The 20,071-nt window shown below is 43.6% G+C and overlaps 1 protein-coding gene across 7 annotated transcripts in view; it reads right to left on the bottom strand.

Moving 5' to 3' along the window:
• NF1 (neurofibromin 1) overlaps nt 1-20,071 on the bottom strand; it is a 233,138-nt gene that overhangs the window by 188,334 nt on the left and 24,733 nt on the right. For all 7 annotated transcript variants that reach the window (XR_009759857.1, XR_009759856.1, XM_061605006.1 and 4 more), the window contains exons 7-13: nt 18,995-19,070; nt 16,727-16,884; nt 14,259-14,432; nt 13,171-13,293; nt 12,665-12,739; nt 11,245-11,376; nt 2,288-2,422 (exon numbers count right to left, since the gene is read on the bottom strand). Coding sequence is in view for 5 of the 7 variants with exons in the window: in XM_061605006.1 (XP_061460990.1) it covers nt 2,288-2,422; nt 11,245-11,376; nt 12,665-12,739; nt 13,171-13,293; nt 14,259-14,432; nt 16,727-16,884; nt 18,995-19,070 (873 nt within the window). In the remaining 2 variants the exon portion in view is untranslated. The remainder of the gene's footprint in view (nt 1-2,287; nt 2,423-11,244; nt 11,377-12,664; nt 12,740-13,170; nt 13,294-14,258; nt 14,433-16,726; nt 16,885-18,994; nt 19,071-20,071) is intronic.

Genomic DNA, 20,071 nt, shown 5'->3' with positions numbered 1-20,071 from the left:
AACTCTTAATCAAGCTAGATGGTAAACACAGCAAGGGGGTGGGGGTGGGAAGGAAAATGTTGGCTGATGGTGAAGCCATGGAGTCTGCACGTGGTCACAACCTTAAGATGGAACATGGGTGGAGGTAGCAGACATTCAAATAAGGCTCAGTTAGGTGCTATGTAGATTTCAGGTTGCACCCAGAACTGCTGGAAAGAAGGAACATAGAATGATTGATACCCCATGTTTGAAAATATAAATTCCAGCTTTGATAAAAAAAATACTCAAGCAAGTTTAAGATGGGGGAATTTAAACAGACTATTGATACCATCCACGAAACATTTAATAACTTGATTCTGCTGGATATACTAAGTGCTTTTTCACAACTTCATATAGAAAGGCTCAACTATGGCTGGGTTTTTGTTTGTTTTAAATGTCAGGAACGCTTTGGGACTTTCCTTTTTGGGCGCCACATACCAAAGCAAGCATCAATGAAATTTTCTTCCAGAAATAACTATCATCTGCACAAGAGTCATAGGGTTCAATGTTCATAGAATAGTAGAATTGGAAGAGGCCTATAAGGCCATCGACTCCAGCCCCCTGCTCAATGTAGGAATCCAAATCAAAGCATTCCCAAAAGAGGGCTGTCCAGCTGCCTCTTGAATGCCTCCAGTGTCGGAGAGCCCACTACCTCTCTAGGTCATTGGTTCCATTGTCCTATGGCTCTAACAGGAAGTTTTTCCTGATGTCCAGTCGAAATCTGCCTTCCTGCAACTTGAGCCCATTATTCCGTGTCCTGCACTCTGGGACGATCAAGAAGAGATCCCGGCCCTCCTCTGCGTGACAAGCTTTCATGTACTTGAAGAGTGCTATCATATCTCCCCTCAGTCTTCTCTTCTCAAGGCTAAACATGCCCAGTTCTTTCAGTCTCTCCTCATAGGGCTTGGTTTCCAGTCCCCTGATCATCTTTGTTGCCCTCCTCTGTACCCGTTCAAGTTTGTCTGCATCCTTCTTGAAGTGCAGAGACCAGAACTGGACACAGTAAGAACATAAGAACATAAGAAGAGCCTGCTGGATCAGGCCAGTGGCCCATCTAGTCCAGCATCCTGTTCTCACAGTGGCCAACCAGGGGCCTGGGGGAAGCCCGCAAGCAGGACCAGAGTGCAAGAACACTCTCCCCTCCTGAGGCTTCCAGCAACTGGTTTTCAGAAGCATGCTGCCTCTGACTAGGGTGGCAGAGCACAGCCATCACAGCTAGTAGACATTGATAGTCCTGTCCTCCATGAATTTGTCTAATCTTCTTTTAAAGCCGTCCAAGCTGGTGGCCATTACTGCATCTTGTGGGAGCAAATTCCATAGTTTAACTATGCGCTGAGTAAAGAAGTACTTCCTTTTGTCTGTCCTGAATCTTCCAACATTCAGCTTCTTTGAATGTCCACGAGTTCTAGTATTATGAGAGAGGGAGAAGAACTTTTCTCTATCCACTTTCTCAATGCCATGCATAATTTTATACACTTCTATCATGTCTCCTCTGACCCGCCTTTTCTCTAAACTAAAAAGCCCCAAATGCTGCAACCTTTCCTTGAAAGGAAGTCGCTCCATCCCCTTGATCATTCTGGTTGCCCTCTTCTGAACCTTTTCCAACTCTATAATATCCTTTTTGAGATGAGGCGACCAAAACTGTACACAGTATTCCAAATGCGGCCGCACCAAGTATTCAAGATGAGCCCTAGCCAGTGCTGAATAGAGGGGAACTAGTACTTCACGCGATTTGGAAACTATACTTCTGTTAATGCAGCCTAATATAGCATTTGCCTTTTTTGCAGCCACATCACACTGTTGGCTCATATTCAGCTTGTGATCAACGACAATTCCAAGATCCTCCTCACATGTCGTACTGCTGAGCCAAGTATCCCCCATCTTATAACTGTGCATTTGGTTTCTTTTTCCTAAGTGTAGAACTTTGCATGATTTCACTTAATAATGTTAAAGTCTGCATGTTATAAGTTTTATGAATGTAGGTGCCAAGGTTCATGAGAGAGGTGATGCAGGAGGAGAGCCATTTTTGGGAAAAGGCTCCACAGAGTTATGCCAACCTGCTGTTGAGAGCTATCCATTCGTTTTCTCATTCCAAATCATGCCTTCTGTGCCGTCGAAATAGAAACTGCCATCAGTATTGACCTTCCAACGGAAGGTTAGAATTGGGGACAGGACTGGCTCCTGTTGAAAAGCTGATGCTTATTTCTGGTTAGAAGACTGTAAAAGAAACCCAGATTGTTTGCATGTTTTTAAAAGGACTTTTACTTACACAGAGCAAGAGCTTTGGGTCAGCATGGATCAGTTTTACCATGGATAACAGTAAGACCTTGTAACTTCTGGTTTCAACATCTGTAGGCTTTTCTTTAAACTTAAGGCTCGTCATTTTCTCTTTAAATGTAAGACTCTACAAATGGAAAAAAACAACATTATATGAGTTTCAGCGAGGCACCAATTACTCCAAACAAGTAACTCACCACTTTAAAAAGCAGTATTTATACAAATAATGTTGGATGGCATAATAACTGAAAATATTTAAATATGAATTGCATAAGCAAGTCTTATCATTCAGCTTCTTCTTGATAGCTGCCAGGACACCCTGAATTGACATTTCTATTAAACCTTCCAAAATGATTCCAATATTTCTTTTCTGAGCTGTTATAACCAATTCAGAGCCTACAACTGTAGGAAAGAAGAGCTCATGGTGGGCAAGATCCCTGAAAACATCAACCAGGTGTGAAGCAGCAGTAAAAAAAATTTAAAAATGCAAACTCAATGCCGAAATCATTAGGAACAAGACTGAAAATAAAATTGGCCATCTATTGTGTGGTTACATTGGAACGCTGGGTGCAATTCTGGTCACTCAATCTTAAAGTGAATATTGTCGAACTGGAAATGTTAACAATTACAAGGTGAGGTTGGGAGGCTTCAGCAACACAGGAGACATTTGTGTTCCATTATGATAAGTTGTTCTGGTTAAGAACAAAGGCACATTTAATCCAGAAAGATGCTTTCCACAAGATCACCCACATGACTCTGGGAAACCCACAAGCAAGTCATGAAGGTAACAGTCCTCCCCCTGCTGTTTCACCCAAGTGGCAGACTGCCTCTGAATATGAAGGTTCTTTTGTCTAAAGCAGCCTTTCCCAACCAGTGTGCCGCCAGATGTTGGACCACAACTCCCATCAGCCTCAGCCAGCATTGCCAATGGCTGAGGCTGATGGGAGCTGTGGTCCAACAACATCTGGAGGCACACCGGTTGGGAAAGGCTGGTCTAAAGGCTATTGGTAGACCTATCCCACTAAGCACGCCAAAATGCAACAAAGGTCCAGTGATGCTACGGATAAAGACACAAGTTAGGGTGACCTTATTCCCTACTGGTAATGAATTGACAAACCAAGATGAATGGTGCTTATGTACACTACAATTTACTTTCCCTACTGAATGAGCCACTCCCAGTTTCTATTTAGCTCAACTCAAATAGTATCAAATCAGCAAATGAAGTTCTCCTCAAGAGTTCCATAATGGCATGCCGCTTTGAAACTTTTTTCGATGGAGAATGGGTATCTTTCACATTTGATGTTGAATATCCGGGCAGACTGAAATATGATAAATAGGGGAATGGAACCAGTGAGGAACGGTATTTCCCATTTTACACAAACCAAACAAAACGTTTCTTAAATATAAACTGGTTTCAGATGCTGGTTTGGCAGACACTTACAAACCATGATTTGTTGGATGGTGCCAGTTCTGACATTACACCAAACCACTGTTTAGCATTACATCCAAACCATCTCAGCACTGACCCCCTACCCCTGCAATTTTTTTAAAAAAAACCTAAACACAGGAAAAACACCACTGCTCAATGAGTTGGAGCTGATCTCTTTTTAAAAAAATCTAGAAGTATTTTTGCTAGCCAAAAACCTCTATGACAGACACATGGGCTGCTTTAATCCATATCTGGCTGTTTTTAAAAAGGCATTTTCCTGGGTCATCTGCAATTAAGCAAAAGATATATAACTCAGGCAAAAGCAAAATATGGAATATGAAATGAGACATCATTCCAAGAATCAAAGTTTACAAAATCAAGAATCAGGTTTCTGGGCTGGTAGAATCATGCTGTTGTTATATGCCTTCAAGTCGATTATGACTTATGGCAACTCTATGAATCAGTGACCTCCAAGAGTATCTGTCATGAACCACCCTGTTCAGATCTTGTAAATTCAGGTCTGTGGCTCCCTTTATGGAATCAATCCATCACTTGTTTGGCCTTCCTCTTTTTCTATTCCCTTCTGTTTTTCCCAGCATTATTGTCTTTTCTAGTGAATCATGTCTTCACAGAGTATGATAACTTCAGTTTCATCATTTTAGCTTTTAGTAACAGTTCTGGTTTAATTTCTTCTAACACCCAATTATTTGTCTTTTTCGCAGTCCATGGTATGTGCAAAGCTCTCCTCCAATACATTTCAAATAAGTGGATTTTTCTCTTATTCACTTTCACTGTCCAACTTTCACATCCATACATAGAGATCGGGAATACCATGGTCTGAATGATCCTGACTTTAATGTTCAGTGATACATCTTTGCATTTGAGAACCTTTCTAGTTCTCTCACAGCTGCCCAGTTTTCTTCTGATTTCTTGACTATTGTCTCCCTTAATGACTGTGCCAAGGTATTGATAATCCTTGACAAGTTCAATGTCCTCATTGTCAACTTTAAAGTTACATAAATCTTCTGTTGTCATTAGTTTAGTTTTCTTGATGTTCAGCTGTAGTCCTGCTTTTGTGCTTTCCTCTTTAACTTTCATCAGCATTCATTTCAAATAATTACTAGTCTCTGCTAGTAGTATGGTATCATCTGCGTATCTTAAATTATTGATATTTCTCCCTCCAAATTTCACACCTGCTTCATCTTGGTCCAATCCTGTTTTCCACATATGTTCTGCATATAGATTAAACAAACAGGGAGATAAAATACACCCCAGTCTCTGTCCCGTCCAGAGTTGATACCAGGAGATTGAGACGCTGGTGCAAATAAATCTCGTTTTATTAGAGTAATGGATACATCAAAAGCAGTGCGCTTCATAGAAAACCCTACATTAACTCACTAGGAATCCCTAACTACACTCTTGACATGCTCTGCGACGTAAGAAGAAAGTTGACTCAACACCCCCCTCAATACTCAGCAGACTTATATAGGGAAAGTTTTTGAGCGCAATCCCTCACTCCTTCGCACACCCGCCCTCTGCCCGGTACGCTTTTCCCGCCGCCGAGAGTGAGGTGAGGAGGGGCGAGCCTCCATGGGCTCATCAGATGAAACAGGGTCCTTATCAACAGTCTAAGAAGTAGAGGGCTGAGAAGCGTCAGGCGTCTCTAAGTTACTGCGGGACAAAGGGGGGATTACTGCTAATTCACGGCTTGGTGAAGGAGGAGTTACTGCTCTTTCGGAATCCTCCCCTAACTGATCCGTTGGGATGGTTGAAGGCTGAGCGCTGTCCCCAAGGGGGGCTGGGTCACCTGTGGGAATAGGCGGAGCATCTAACACACTCCTTTCCCTAATGTCGGGAATAGAGATAACAACAGCTGGATCTTCCACGCCTTCTGACAGTTGAGGCATCTGCAACTCATGCCTTCCCCCTCCCTGCCCTTCCAGAGAGAGCTGGGGCTCGACATCATCCCCCTCTCCATGCTTTAACCCTTCCCACCCCCGAGGTCTGGGTTTTGCAGGATAAGCTTCATGGAAGTCTCTCACCAAAGCCGGTGCGTGCACATCCTCCGCCGATTCCCACGAACGTTCTGATGGACCGTACCCTTTCCAATGAATGAGATATTGGAGACGCCCGCATCTCTTCTTCGCGTCCAGTATCTGCTCCACTTCTGTCAGTTGAGGTGTCTGCAACTCATGCCTTCCCCCTCCCTGCCCTTCCAGAGAGAACTGGGGCTCAACAGTCTCATACCCTTCAGTTTCTCCATATTCTGTCCTTACTGTAGCCTCTTGTCCAGAGTATAGGTTGCACATCAGAACAATCAGATGCTGTGGCACCCCCATTTCTTTTAAAGCATTCCATAGTTTTTCATGATCTACACAATCAAAGGCTTTGCTGAAATCTGTAAAGCACAAGGTGATTTTCTTCAGAAATTCCTTGGTCCGTTCCATCATCCAACATATGTTTGTGATATGATCTCTGGTGCCTCTTCCCTTTCTAAATGCAGCTTGGACGTCTGACATTTCTCGCTCCGTATATGGTAAGAGCCTTTGTTGTAGAATCTTGAGCATTACTTAACTTGCATGCGATATTAAGGCAATAGTTCAATAATTGGAGGCACTGCGTGGCAGTGGTTCTGCTCCTACTTGGCAGGCCGTCTCCAGAAGATAGTGCTTGGGGAACATTGCTCGACACCGTGGGTACTCCAATGTGGGGTCCCGCAGGGTTCGGTTTTGTCTCCCATGCTTTTTAACATCTATATGAAGCCGTTGGGTGCGGTCATCAGGAGTTTTGGAGTGCGTTGTCACCAGTACGCTGATGACATGCAGTTCTACTTCTCCTTTTCATCTTCCTCAGGTGAGGCGGTCAATGTGCTGAACCGTTGCCTGGATGCAACAATGGACTGGATGAGAACTAACAAACTGAGACTCAATCCTGATAAGACTGAGATGCTGTTGGTGGATGGTTTTTCCAATCAGATGGTGGATACATATCCTGTCCTGGATGGGGTTACACTCCCCCTAAAGGAACAGGTTCGTAGTCTGGGAGTCGTTCTAGACTCTTCCCTGTCACTTGAGGCTCATGTAGCCTCGGTGGCATGGAATGCGTTCTACCAACTTCGATTGGTAGCCCAGCTACGTCCCTACCTGAGTAAGGAGGATCTTACATCAGTAGTACATGCTCTGGTAACCTCACGTTTGGATTACTGCAACGCGCTCTACGTAGGGCTACCTCTGAAGACGGTTCGGAAGCTACAGCTGGTGCAAAATGCGGCGGCCAGACTGCTAACAAGAACGAAGCGGTCTGACCATATAACACCTGTTTTGGCCCGCTTGCACTGGCTTCCAATACGCTTCCGGGCCAAATTCAAAGTGTTGGTATTAACCTATAAAGCCTTATACGGTGCGGGACCTCGATATCTGTCGGAACGCCTCTCCCGCTATGAACCGGCTCGTACACTACGGTCTGCTACGAAGGCCCTCCTCCGGGTCCCGACTCATAGGGAGGCCCGGAGGGCAGTGACAAGATCAAGGGACTTCTCAGTGGTGGCCCCCGAACTATGGAATAGTCTCCCCGAGGAGGTTCGCCTGGCGCCGACACTATCATCCTTTCGGCGCCAGGTTAAAACCTTTCTCTACTCCGAGTCATTTTAATTTTTTGTTAATGATTGTAATGTTTGTAATTTGATTTTAGCCTTTGCTGTTTTTAGATTGTGAAATTTGATTTTAGACTGATGTTTTTGTATTATATTGTATTTTATTGTATCTATGTTCGCCGCCCAGAGAGCTATTGCTAGTCGGGCGGTATATAAGTTTTTAAAATAAATAAATAAATAAATATAATTACTGCATTCCCTGGGATCCCCTTTCTTGGGATATATATATAATTGTAGAATTGGAAGGGGCCTATAAGGCCATAGTGTCCAAACTCCGCTTAATGCAGGAATCCAACTTAAAAGTTACCTGACAGATGCCTGTCCAGCTGCCTCTTGAACACCTTCAGTGTTGGAGGGCCCACCACTTCCCTAGGTCAATTGTTCCACTGCCATACAGCTCTAACAGAAGTTTTTCCTGATGCTGAGATGAAACCTGGCTTCCTGTAACTTGAATCCATTACTCCGTGCCCTGCATTCTGGGATGATTGAGAAAAGATCCTGGCACTCCTGCATGTGGCAAGCTTTCAAGTACTTGAAGAGTGCTATCCTATCTCCCCTCAGTCTCCTCTTCTCAAGGCTAAACATGCCCAGTTCTTTCAGCCTCTTCTCATAGGACTTTTTTTTGCAGTCCCCTGATCATCCTCGTTGCCCTTCTCTGAAGCTGTTCCTGTTTGTCTGAATCCTTCTTAAAGTGCGGTGTCCAGAAGTAGGCACAGTACGCAATATGAGATCTAACCAGTGCCCAATAGAGGAGAATACTTCATGCAATATGGAAACTGTACTTCTCTTAATGCAACCTAAAATAGCATTTGCCTTTCTTGCAGCCACATTGCGCTGTTGGCTCATATTCAGCTTGGGATCAACAATAATGTGATCATGACTATGGAGAAACACTTGCAAATGCATGGGCAGATATTTATGAACTAGTGGAAGCTTTCAAGAGGGCCTTCCAGTGTTGCTTTACAAGGTCAAATTCCCCATGGATATTCCTCCATGTTATCTTGCCATTTTGGGCCCCTCCAATCCTTGACCACATCAGCCCGTGCCACAAGTTTACAAATTGTTTGAAGTCCTGAACCTTAGAAGCAGAACTGTGTAAATATAGGCACAGCTATCCTTATTTGTAATACAGAAAGATGTTGATAACTAAGGGCACAATCCAACTTGTATTTGCGCCAGGCTGGGAGGAGTTGGATGTGGTGGATCCTTGGCTGAACCGGCAGGCTCCTGGCACCACTGGGCTCCACCAGCAGAAGCCCTGCATCCTGGCTCAGCCGGAGCAGTGCTGGGACCCTGCTAGCTCAGCTGGGGGTCTGCTGGGAATGGCCTGCTCGGCAGATGGAGAGCCAGTGGAAGGCCTAAAAATGAGGTATTCCAGGGGCATGGCAGAGGAGGAGCCACAGAGGGACTTATGCATCCTCCTCCTTGCGTCTGGAGCACTCCCGCGGATCCCAATCGAGGTGGTTAATGGGGAGTGCTTACTCCCTGGTAGGGGTATTCGTGGGAGCCGGCTTTTGCTTTTCCAGTCCCCGCATGTGACTCCCGACAAAGCCAGCGTTGAGCCAGGCCGGCGGTGCCCAAGTGGCAAGTGGATGCTGCAGAGCTTTCTGCTGGCTTCTCACCAACCCCCCTCCCGCCGGCTTCCCATGATCTGGATTGCTCTACCTGCAGACATAGTGCCAATCTGATCTGCTCATAACCATGCATGCATATTAACAGAAGTAAAATATAAAATGTATTTTCATGTTATTGAATTCTTTGCTGTTTCTATACATGCAAGACACCAAACAGCAGGACCAAAATCATATTCATTAACATTCTAAAAACAAAATAGCTAAGTGAAGTGGGCAGCAGGGGGAAGGAGGGAAAATGAGTTGATCATACTTTGGGGGATAAATCCTCCAAACCTTCTCAGTGAAATGGCAGGCTTTTTAAAAAAAAATTAATGGCTTTAATTACTCTGAAATTTAATAAGGCTAAGTACGTTCATGAATTTGCACTCACACCTGGTATTTGATAACTGATGTTACAACTGCACATTATTTTCACAAAGACAGTGCAGATTTAACACTGGTCCCGTCTCAACCACTGTTAAGAGAGAGGGAGCCAGCTCAAGGAGGATATCCTCCATCCCCTTCCAGAAGCCATTTCACTTCTCCTGTCTTATCTGCAAACAAGGCACCCAACAGTACTGGCCCTAACCATGATTTAGACCAATCAGGATTTCAAACCAACATTAAAATGCATGTTCAAACCCTGGTTAGCCTTAAACATGGTTAAGGTGCCTATGTATCCTCTAAACGCAATTGAGACAGGAAAAGGAATTAGTTACGGAAAGAGAAGGGAGACAGTGCACTCTTATGGCTGGCTCCCAATGTCGTAACCATGGTTACATTTATGCCAGCCCATAGAGAAATGTTCATGGTTAACTCATTTGTCAACAGAACTGGCAGCTGTACTGAAAGAGGGAGACACTTCATTTAAAAAAACTCACAAGTTGTGATAATTAAGGGATGTGAGGGCAGGGGAGCAATGACAGAGAATAAAACTGCTTCTATCACCTGGTCTGTAAAATGGTTTTTAATCAGTACATTACAGCCGACAGGTGAAGGCATGCTACATATTCCATCACTGAAAATAGAGTGAAGTGACTGTAGTGGTAACTATACACTAAAAAGTAAAAAAAAAAAAGAGAAAGCTTTTCTGTGGTAGTTAACAAGGGGTCATATACTTACAGCAAAAGCCCACTGCAATGCAAAGCAGTGACCGGTTGGCATCTGATCATGTGAGCCACAGCAGCCAATAAGAACAGAAAAATAAGAAGCAGCAGACAAAGCGCTGCCAATCAATGTCAAAGTTGCTGCTGCTGCATATATGAATACACAGATTCATAAACCTCCAAAGAAATCAGTTTTTATTCTTTCCTCTATCAGTGACATGGCTGAGTTTTGAGGAAAAGTTTCAGCTGCAAATAGGGGGTGGGTGGGATGTCTTTGCAACTGACATAGGGGTGGGGAACATTTTGGCCCAGTAGACCAGATGTATATCTCCCCCCACCCCAGGCCAACTTTTGACAGGTGGGCAGGGACACACACCTATCAATCATCTGGCATCATAACGACAGATGGCTGTCCAGCTGCCTCTTGAATTTTCCAGTGTTGGAGAGCTGACTACCTCTCTAGGTAACTGGTTCCATTGCTGTATGGCTCTAACAGAAAGTTTTTCCTGATGTCCTTAGCTGAATCTTCTGAATTTAGCTGAATAGCACCCATGTTATTATTTAATGCCTGAGGGTCAGAAAACTGGAACAAATGGTGGGGGAGGTGATGTTAGTGGGGGGGCAGTCCCCAAATGCTCCACCCATCCCATGCAACTCCATCCTTTAAATGTTATTAGGATGGCACGGGATCCACCCCATGGGAATGATCATGCCACTCCAGCAGCCAAGTCTTACCCTTTCGATTTCTGGGACTAAAAGAGTACCACCAGCCAAACTCTCTCTCTCTCTCTTCTTGGCTCACTTAGGACAGATCCAGACTGGGGGATTTACCTGAGAACATGGGAAAGGTCCATGGGAAAGGGTGAGAACAAGAGTGGGGAAACTTTGGCCCTCCAGATGTTGCTGAACAACAACTCCCATCAGCCCTAGCAAACATGGCCAATGGGCAGAGAATGGGAGCTGTAGTTCAATAACATCTGGAGGGCCAAATGCTCTCCACTCCTGGGTGAGAACTACTTTAAGGACTGTGGCATTTGTACCACCTTCTATGATAAAACAGAATATCAAGGATGGAATGAACAAACTTTCTTTTTTTTAACAAGAAAGTAAAAAAAACTAACCACTGAAAAATATGGAGCAGAGCCTTACCGGCGTCATACGAATCGGGGTGTGCACACCAGAACCTTGCAGAGCTTTATGGAGGGTTTCACTGAACATGCTGCGGAGTTCCATTGAATGACAGTACACAGCATCGATCTTGGGCCACCAGTCCAGTGCAGACTAAGTAAGGGAAGAGGGGCGGGAGGAGAATACCAACAAAGGTGACAAAATGAAACTTAGCAAGGATTTCAATGGGGCATGTTGGGCCAACAGCCTCATCTTCTGAACTGCACGCCCAAAGCACCCCCAGTTCCTGTTCAGCAACCTCTAAGAGCCTCCAAGGAAGGAGATTCTATTTTCTCTGAACTGTCACTATCGCAGTGGGTAACCGGATTCCATTTTTACCCCCTTCCTAAAGTTTTGGTCTGAGTCTGCCTCTACAAAAGGGGGAATAAAGTCAGAAACGAGAAAAACCAAACAAAAAAGGGGGGAGAAAATGCCTATTAGTAAACATGAACATAAGATCCTCTGCAGAAGGGCGCTCCCAATTTCAGTGGGAAAGAGGCCTTGATCTGACTGGTGCCTTAAAGAAACACGACTTTGATGGCAATTGTCTGCAGTACTTAAATTCTTATTTTCATGCTGTTTATACAAGTAGCTAATAGGAGTCATTCCACTCCCTCCACTCCCCCAGTGTTGAATCAGTTCTGCTGAGCAATGCAGCACGCTTCCAGGTGGTAACCCTATACACAAGTTCTGAAACATCTGGAGGTTATTCTTGCTGCTGCGGAGGAAGGCCTGGCGTAGACAATACTTGCCAACCCTCAGCTGTGGATATAGGATTGGGAACAGGCTATAGAAACACATGCAACCTTCTCTAGCCCCTTCCCTCTTGTGTGAATTCTCCCCAACTCACTTAACCATTGCTTGCCATTATGTCTGCTTGGACGTCAACAATAGTTAATGAAACCAGGAAGCATTCTTTAATGGTGGATCTGAAACCCTATTTTGAAACTGGTTTGAAATCTTAACGTTCGGGATGCACCCTAACCTGGCCTGCGCTGACCAGTTTACATGCATGCAGGCATAAATGTGAAAGCAGAATGGTGGGAGGCGTTTGCACATCGGAAGGTAGGAAATATGCAATCGCAGGGCCCAATTCCAATCTGCTCAACTGTGCAAAGGGTCTACCAGTATTATATCTGTAGGAATCCTAAATGCTGCATACACTTGGCATCTATAATTTCTGATGGAACACCAACAAATAGACAACCATTAGAAATGGGGTTCCAATGGCTGAGCTGCTGCACTGGTTCATAGACACTCTTGCCACTGAAGCTCAATACAGTTGCCCCCACTTGACTTCAACAGATACCTCCCCACCCTGCTCCAGTCACATCCTGCTTCTCCAGATCTAGTTAAACTGCTACCATTTTGTGAACTAAATAATCAAGTTTTAAGGACTTACATTTGTGATTATATGGTGAAGTGAATTTACCAACACATAATGAAAAGTTGATGGGGAATTCTGTGCCAGGCAGGTCTGGGAAAGAGGGAGGGAAAATTTAAGTTTTCTTATGTAGCAAACTTGGAAATCAAAGCACACACTCCATCAAAACAAACTAGACTGGCTGAAGGATATTTTCCTACATGAACGGAGGGAACACACTTCCTCATGGAACAAATTCATTTAAGCGAAGAGGTTCTTGGCGGACCAGGCCCAAAGAAAATAAAACACTAGAACTTTTTCAGTTAATTCAAAACTTAAAGGTCACTAAAAAGCAGCAGAAAGGGCATCTTGAAAGCTGGTTATCTAAAAACAGATTTCTAGAAAACACTCAAAGTGGTACTTGCTGGGAAACAGGATTCTCTATTATTAATGACTCCGACCGCTGCTGACCCATCCTTCATATCCAACAGCTTAAAAATAGCTTCAGGCTCAAGAGCACGTGCCTGACAAGCCACAAGCCTCACCTTGAAGTGCTGGTTATTGTGTGGGTTGATGCGGAAGCAAGACACTAAGCAATCAATCATGAGATCTATATCTGCATTCTGGTTGCCTCTTGAGAAAGGCTTGCTAGGATTGAAGAGCAGGTTCTATAAAACAAACATGTGTCACAATTATTTTGGTCAGCAGCACATGCCACTCTAAGAGAGCCAGGAGAGCAAAGAAGTCAATATTTTCTAAAGGTTGAGGGAGCTATTCGTGGAAGTACACATTTTTTGAAAAGAAGAAGAAGAAGAACATGAACGGCAAGCTTTTGGGAACAAGCTACTCCTTCTTTAGGCCAATGGAAAAGGCACGCTTTGCAATGGAGAAACTTGTACATTTGGCAACAGAAGCAAGCCCCCACTGTTTGAACCAGGTATCAGTTGATCCCGCTGAGTGGCCTAAGTCAGCCTTTCCCAACCTTTGGGTCCCCAGATCTTGCTGGACTACAATTCCCATCATTCCTGACCATTGGCCATGCTGGCTGGGGCTGATGGGAGTTGTAGTTCAGCAACATCTGGGGACCCAAAGGTTGGGAAAGATTGGCCTAAGCCAGAGATGGGGAACTTGTGGCCCTCAAGATGTTGTGGGACTCCGACTCCAATTAGCTCAACAACTAATGGAGAGCCCTGCCATAAGCCTTACAGCTCATCTTGATTGCCACAGTTGGCAAGCAACAGGAAAACCCCTGTTGACGGTTTGGAATCCCTATATCTGTAGCCTTGTTTTTTCCCAAATGAATAAAAATTCATTTTGAAAAATCATGTATGCCCAAGATAGCACATCCTGACCACTAAGACAGTGTCTAATTCTGACATCACACTAAACAATGGTTTGTGGCAACCCTAATTTAAAATCATGGCTTGAGCTCCTAGGTGCCCAACCTTTAAGAGTTGAGATGATTTCTGTTCACTGTGAGTTGTTAATTCAGACATCACACCAAACCACGGTTCTTTCTTTCTGTGGAATGATGTTGAACCATTAAAAGTTTCACTTAACAGTTCAAAATCATCAACACAAATACACAGACAGCAGCATTACATAATTTGATTTTCCTTTGTTTCTTTTTTACCTTGAGATCTACCACCATGGACTGCACTAGAAGGAAAATGACAGAGTTGTCTTCCCAGCTGATGTAGGTGGATGCTTTGCACAGCTTAACACAAGCAATGGCTGCACTTTCTGTCAACTGCCTGCTTCCACTGTGGCCTGAAAGTGCCTTCCTGAGGTTGTCCAAAAATAGTTTCTGCAGGATTCAAAACACAATCAGCCAGAAAGAGAAAAGCACTTGTAACTCCATCCTGAGAAACCCAGGCTCAAATTCCAGATCAGACACTGATCTGCCTTGAGGACATTATTGCAAGACCTGCTTCCTGCTTCTCTGACAGGCTCTCTTGTACCTGGCCTGGGAGGCCAGGGCCTTGGCTGACTCTGGCTGCTCCAGCTGCTGAAGGTACCTAGAATCCACTTCATATGTTTAGGGAAATTTCCATTGGTTGTTTTCTCATTAGGTTGATGATGTAGATCTGAATAGTACATTGTGAAATGTATTAAATGCATTAAGGATTGCTTCTGTTGTTCTTGCATATTCATTTGTTTGTTGGTTTTGTGAGCCACTTCGAGCATTACTTGGAAAAGCAACATACTGTATAAATAAATTTGATGGTGGCCACAATTAGTTTCCATGAGGGCTGTGCATTTATAATATTAAGGTTATTACAGACACCCAGAACCATCTTTGTATCGTACCACAGTGCTAGAGAGAATAATCTTTAACTCTCTTTTTTATATATGCACAGCTAATTCCAGCATCTACTTCCCACCAAGATAGTAAATATGTGTCTAGACTGTACACCTTCAGACAGCTGAGAAGGTGGGGAAGGACTTTATACAAATTCTCCACATCCAGAAAACTAGCACATCAGAACTAATTGTTCTCACCTAGCCTTCTCTCCAAGGCACTACTTTGCTACATGCAAGGATCTTTTTTGTTTTCCTCATGGGGGAGCATTCCTTCCACCATGCATCCAGTCAAGCAAAACAGTCCAGACACAAGTTTGCCCGTTCAGTGAGAACTCAGCCTAAAACATCTCTTTGGCTTTTAAAAACTGCTGCTCAAATGAAGTTTCTCTGACAGCAGTACCAGATCAGCAAAGAGGGTTTTTCCCCCCAGTTTAGAGGGAATTTTTAAGAAGGCAGAATAAGCAAAAAGCTTTAAATATTTAAATAGAATCAAGACAGAGATCCTGTTGATAGGAGGTATATCTGCTTGCGTGAGGAGTCACCCTGGACTGAACAGGGCTGCGCTATCCACCTATCACAGTCTGCGGAAGGTCATTAACCCATTTTTGTCACTGGAGGTGAAGGATGCCTCCAGGGCATGGAGCACCATTTACCAGCTTGGACTAGCGCACCAGCTGCAGCCTCAACTGACAGAGACAACTTAGCCTTGCTTATCAGTTCCCCAGATTAGACTATTGTCACACATGGTATGTGGGGCTGTCGTTAAAGACCACTGGAAAATGCTTTTCATCACAGATCCATCTATGAGGCTGTGACCTGGGACTGAGCTTTATGATCACAATATACCTATTCTTTGCCAACTGCACCTATCCCCAGTTTGTTTCTGGTCTCAATTCAAAATGCTACTTTTGACCTTTAAAGCCCAGAGCACCTAAAGTACCAATGTCTCCATGTGTGCCTGCCTGTTCTCAGAGTTCCTCAACAGAGACGTTTCTTTGGGTGCCCCTGCCACTGGAAGTGCAATGGGTGGCTTAACGGGAAAGAGGGTGTTAAGGTGACCGTGACTATGAAACTCTTTCCCTAGAGAGGCTCAGCAGGCACCTTTGTCATTTCAATGCCATTATTTCCCCAGGCTTTATTAATCCAAACTATTGTAACTGCAACAACTGCTTTTATGATGCTTATTTAAATTGTGTTGCTGCAATAGATTTTAAATTTGCTTTTACTGTAATTTAAACATATTACAAGCCACTCTGCAAACTTGTTGAAGAGGTATAAGCCCTGAAAATAAAGTAAGCAATCGCATTGAGGTGATGCAATAGCCCAAGACATGCTCAGCTACCCACAAAAGCCAGAGCAATGCAGTAAATGGAGCCACTCGAGTTATGCGTGTTGAACAGTGAGAGCAACGATGGGCAAACCTGTAGCCCTCCAATTGTGGCTGGGTTGCAACTCCCATCATCCTCAACCATCGCCACTCTACCTGGGGCTGATGGGAGCTAGAGTCACGGAAGAACCAGTCTCCATCCTAGCACCAAGGGAACAGTGCAACAACACACACACTGGAGAATCCTCCATCTTCACCAAGCGAGGCTGAGGTTGCACCTTTTGAAAGAGCAAATGGGGGGCATATGCATTTGAATGCTTCACCCCATATGCAAATTCTTTGCATGTAACAAGAGAAAAGTTCCAGCCCAGCCTTTTAAGCAGCAAGCTATTTTTTTTAAAATCATCCACCTGCATATATAAAAGCCTGACTAGCACCAGCCATAGAAGAAGTTTCACAGTTCTCTTTACCTTATTTATTTTGTTTTCCTCTACCACATCCTTGGCAATGTCTTGGATGATTTCTGGACACAGGACAAGGAGGATTATTTGCAACGGCCAAACAGCCGCTTTGCGTTTTGTGCTTTCAGCAAATCCATCCACCAGATCAAACAGCTTCTCTGCACAATCTGCAATGGAGAGAGGAGCAAGACCATTATTTCCAAGTAAGGCCAAGGGACAAAAGCTGAAATGCCTCCCATTTTTAGCACAGTATCAATATTTAACAGCACTGCAAGAACAGTGCAAGGGAAATGGCCCAAGTCAGGGGCAATGTGCCTCTGAATGCCAGTTGCTGGGAACTGCAAGCAGGGAGAGTGCAGTTGCCCTCAGGTACTGCTTGCAGGCTTCCCTTTAGGGAATCTGGTTGGCCACTGGGAGAACAGGATGGTGGACTAGATTAGCCTTTTGGCTTGATCCAGCAGGGATGCTCTTACGTTCTGATTAGGATCTTCAGGGAAACACACATCAGCTCAACCCAAGGTTTAAATTTGTCTTTTAAAAAAACCATTTCAGGAAAGCAGAGGCTGGAGGTCCTGAAAAATATAAGCTTTGTCCCCCCATAACACTTATGGGAAAAGATGACCGGTTTATGGCCAATGTACCAAATGTAGCACTGAAGACAACTTTGTCGAAGTCAGGACAGTTTAAGCATCAGCTTTTTTAAAAAAACAATAGTTATAATAAACATCCTAAATTACAAAAAAAAAAAAGGTTCAGGTGGTTGTTAGCTTTTAAAATGTAAAGCCAGAAAATGACATTCAAGAAGTCCCTTGCCCATATAAACCAGTAGATAAAATAAGCCTTAGGATGCTTTCTTTACTTCCACTCCTCACGCTGGTTGAAGAAGAAATTAATATGATCCCATATGGTATGAGTACTGCAGGGCCCAATGATGTCTTCCTTCATGCCAACTACCCTGGAAGGGAGTGCTGTGAGCCTCCGGGTTTTACATCCAGCCTTTCATCTACAACTCAGAGTTCTGATCAGGGATTTACAAATTTCAAAGGTGAATTGAAAGGCCCTCCTCCGGGTACCAACTCATCAGGAAGCCCGGAGGAATGTTGTTAGATCTAGGGCCTTTTCTGTGGTGGCCCCTGAACTCTGGAACAGCTTACCTGAGGAGATACACCTGGCGCCTTCGGTACTTTCTTTTAGGCACCAGGTTAAGACCTGGCTATACTCCCAGGCATTTTAATGTTTTTACGTTTAATTTTGTTAGTTAACTTGCTGCTATGTGTTATTGATTTTATTATATTATTGTATTTTAATCCAGTTTTGTACACCGCCCAGAGAGGTACTAGCTATGGCCGGTCTAGAAATGAAATGAAATAAATAAATAAATAAATAAATTGGGAGGGGAAACACTTTTGCCCCATCGTGGTCCAGGTAATGTTATCCAGAGGCCAACAAGACTTAAGAAAGGGCTTGAAAAGTAAAACAATTCCTTTTCCTTTTTTAAAAAAATAAAACAAAACGTTCTATCTAGCTGGTCAAGGTAGAGAAAACCATGAATAGTGACAAGCAATTGCATTGGACAGCAGTGGCACTGTCACTCTGCTAGGTTTTCCATGTACAGCAAAACTTTCCCTTTGACACTAAGCTCCCCACTCGTTCTCACACACTCCCTGTATTACTTTTCAAATGTGGGTCTAAAATATTTCATTTCAGTAATATTTATGTACAGAATTATGTGGCAATACTGGGGATGTATTTGATGGTGTTACATAATGGGCAGGCTAGATATTTAATCAAACAAGCCGTATAATTTTTCCTGGACATTTTTAGCTTCAGCTGGAGGAATATGTTTGAATGCTCCCCTCATAAAGAACTACAAGTATATATAAAAAACAGCATATCAAGAACTCTTCCCTTTGAAATATTAGCTTTCTACATATAGTATACAGGGTGTTTTCTGCTCTGGGGGAACATTCAGGCATGTGACCCTGACAATTCACACCACACTACTTCCTATAATTCAAAATGGTACATTCCAGGAAACGGTTTGGTACTGGGGTTTGCCAACAACATATGCCAGTCCTCATACATGCTGGGGTGAAAAAAGGACAGGGAGCAGGACATCTCTGGATGCACCAGACAAACACTGGTGGATTTCCTTTTCTCCTCTGAACTTAAGTGGATGACCTCTAAAAACTGGGGAACTGTCAAGGCAAGCTGTTAACTGGAAAGGCCCCACTCTAGTTTATAAGGGATGTTATCCAACTGCTGGTTGTGCCTTACCCGCTAGATCAGTCTGTGGTGTCTGGTAGAGCTTAGTAAACTCATCCGGATAGTTTTCCACCCAGTTCCAAAATGCCTACAGAACATTGTCACACAGGTCAGAAAGCAGTTAGTTCAGAGAATGCATTTCATTCAGGAGCTATAGTTCTAGCAATGAGAGATACAGTCTTGTACTGGGCAACTTTATCAGGCAAAGCTCTCACAGCCACTTCACTTGTGACAGGAGTGAGGAGAGCAGAAGCAGAGGAGACCTTCCATCACTTCTCTCTAACAATTAAATGGCCCAGAACTGAAGAGCTTCATAAACTCACACAGATTAAACATGTTCATTTTCCTGCTTCCTAAATGAACCCACGATACTGTGAGAAGACAAAAAAAAGATCTAGTATCCAAGTCCATGTTGTGATAAGCAACTAACTTGAAGAGTTATATCCAATGCTAACAGGGAAATAGACATGACTAACTTAAGCTTATTACTTTCAGTGGGTCTACTCAGAGTAAATCTTAGTTGGATACCACCATCAGTAGCTGGGATCCAAATAGCTCTTTTAGGGCTCAGGTATGCCCAGTGAGAGTTCTGATGGTGTTTTTTTTAATCATATTGTATTGTCATTTTAAAATATAGAGAAGCCAAACAAAATGGAAACATAAATCCAAAATAGATCAGAAATACAATACACGGTCACATCCACACCATACTTTTATAGCACTTTTTACTATACCACTTTAACAGCCACTGCTTCACCCCAAAGAATGCTGGGAACTGTAGTTTACCCATTTGCAGAGCCACAATTTCCAGCACCCTTAATAAACTACAACTCCAAGGATTATTTGGGGGGAAGCCATGACTGTTAACAAATTCATATAGCAAGTCCTTCCAAAAAGGCATGTGCTGACTTGAGAATTGATGTACTGAAGAATTACAGTTTATAAACTGTATATATACAGTTTATATATAAGAAACACAAACCATCTATCAAAAAATAAGCCAGGTGGCACTTGTCCATCTGACACCTCAAACCCTGGCTTTTAAATTTTGCTCCATTTCAAAAGCAGCCTGCCATGCAACATAGAGGG

This window comes from Rhineura floridana, chromosome 21, assembly GCF_030035675.1.
Source record: "Rhineura floridana isolate rRhiFlo1 chromosome 21, rRhiFlo1.hap2, whole genome shotgun sequence".
Lineage (NCBI taxonomy): Eukaryota > Metazoa > Chordata > Lepidosauria > Squamata > Rhineuridae > Rhineura > Rhineura floridana.
Note: the sequence above shows the minus strand (reverse complement) of the source record. Positions and strands in the feature narration are given on the sequence as shown.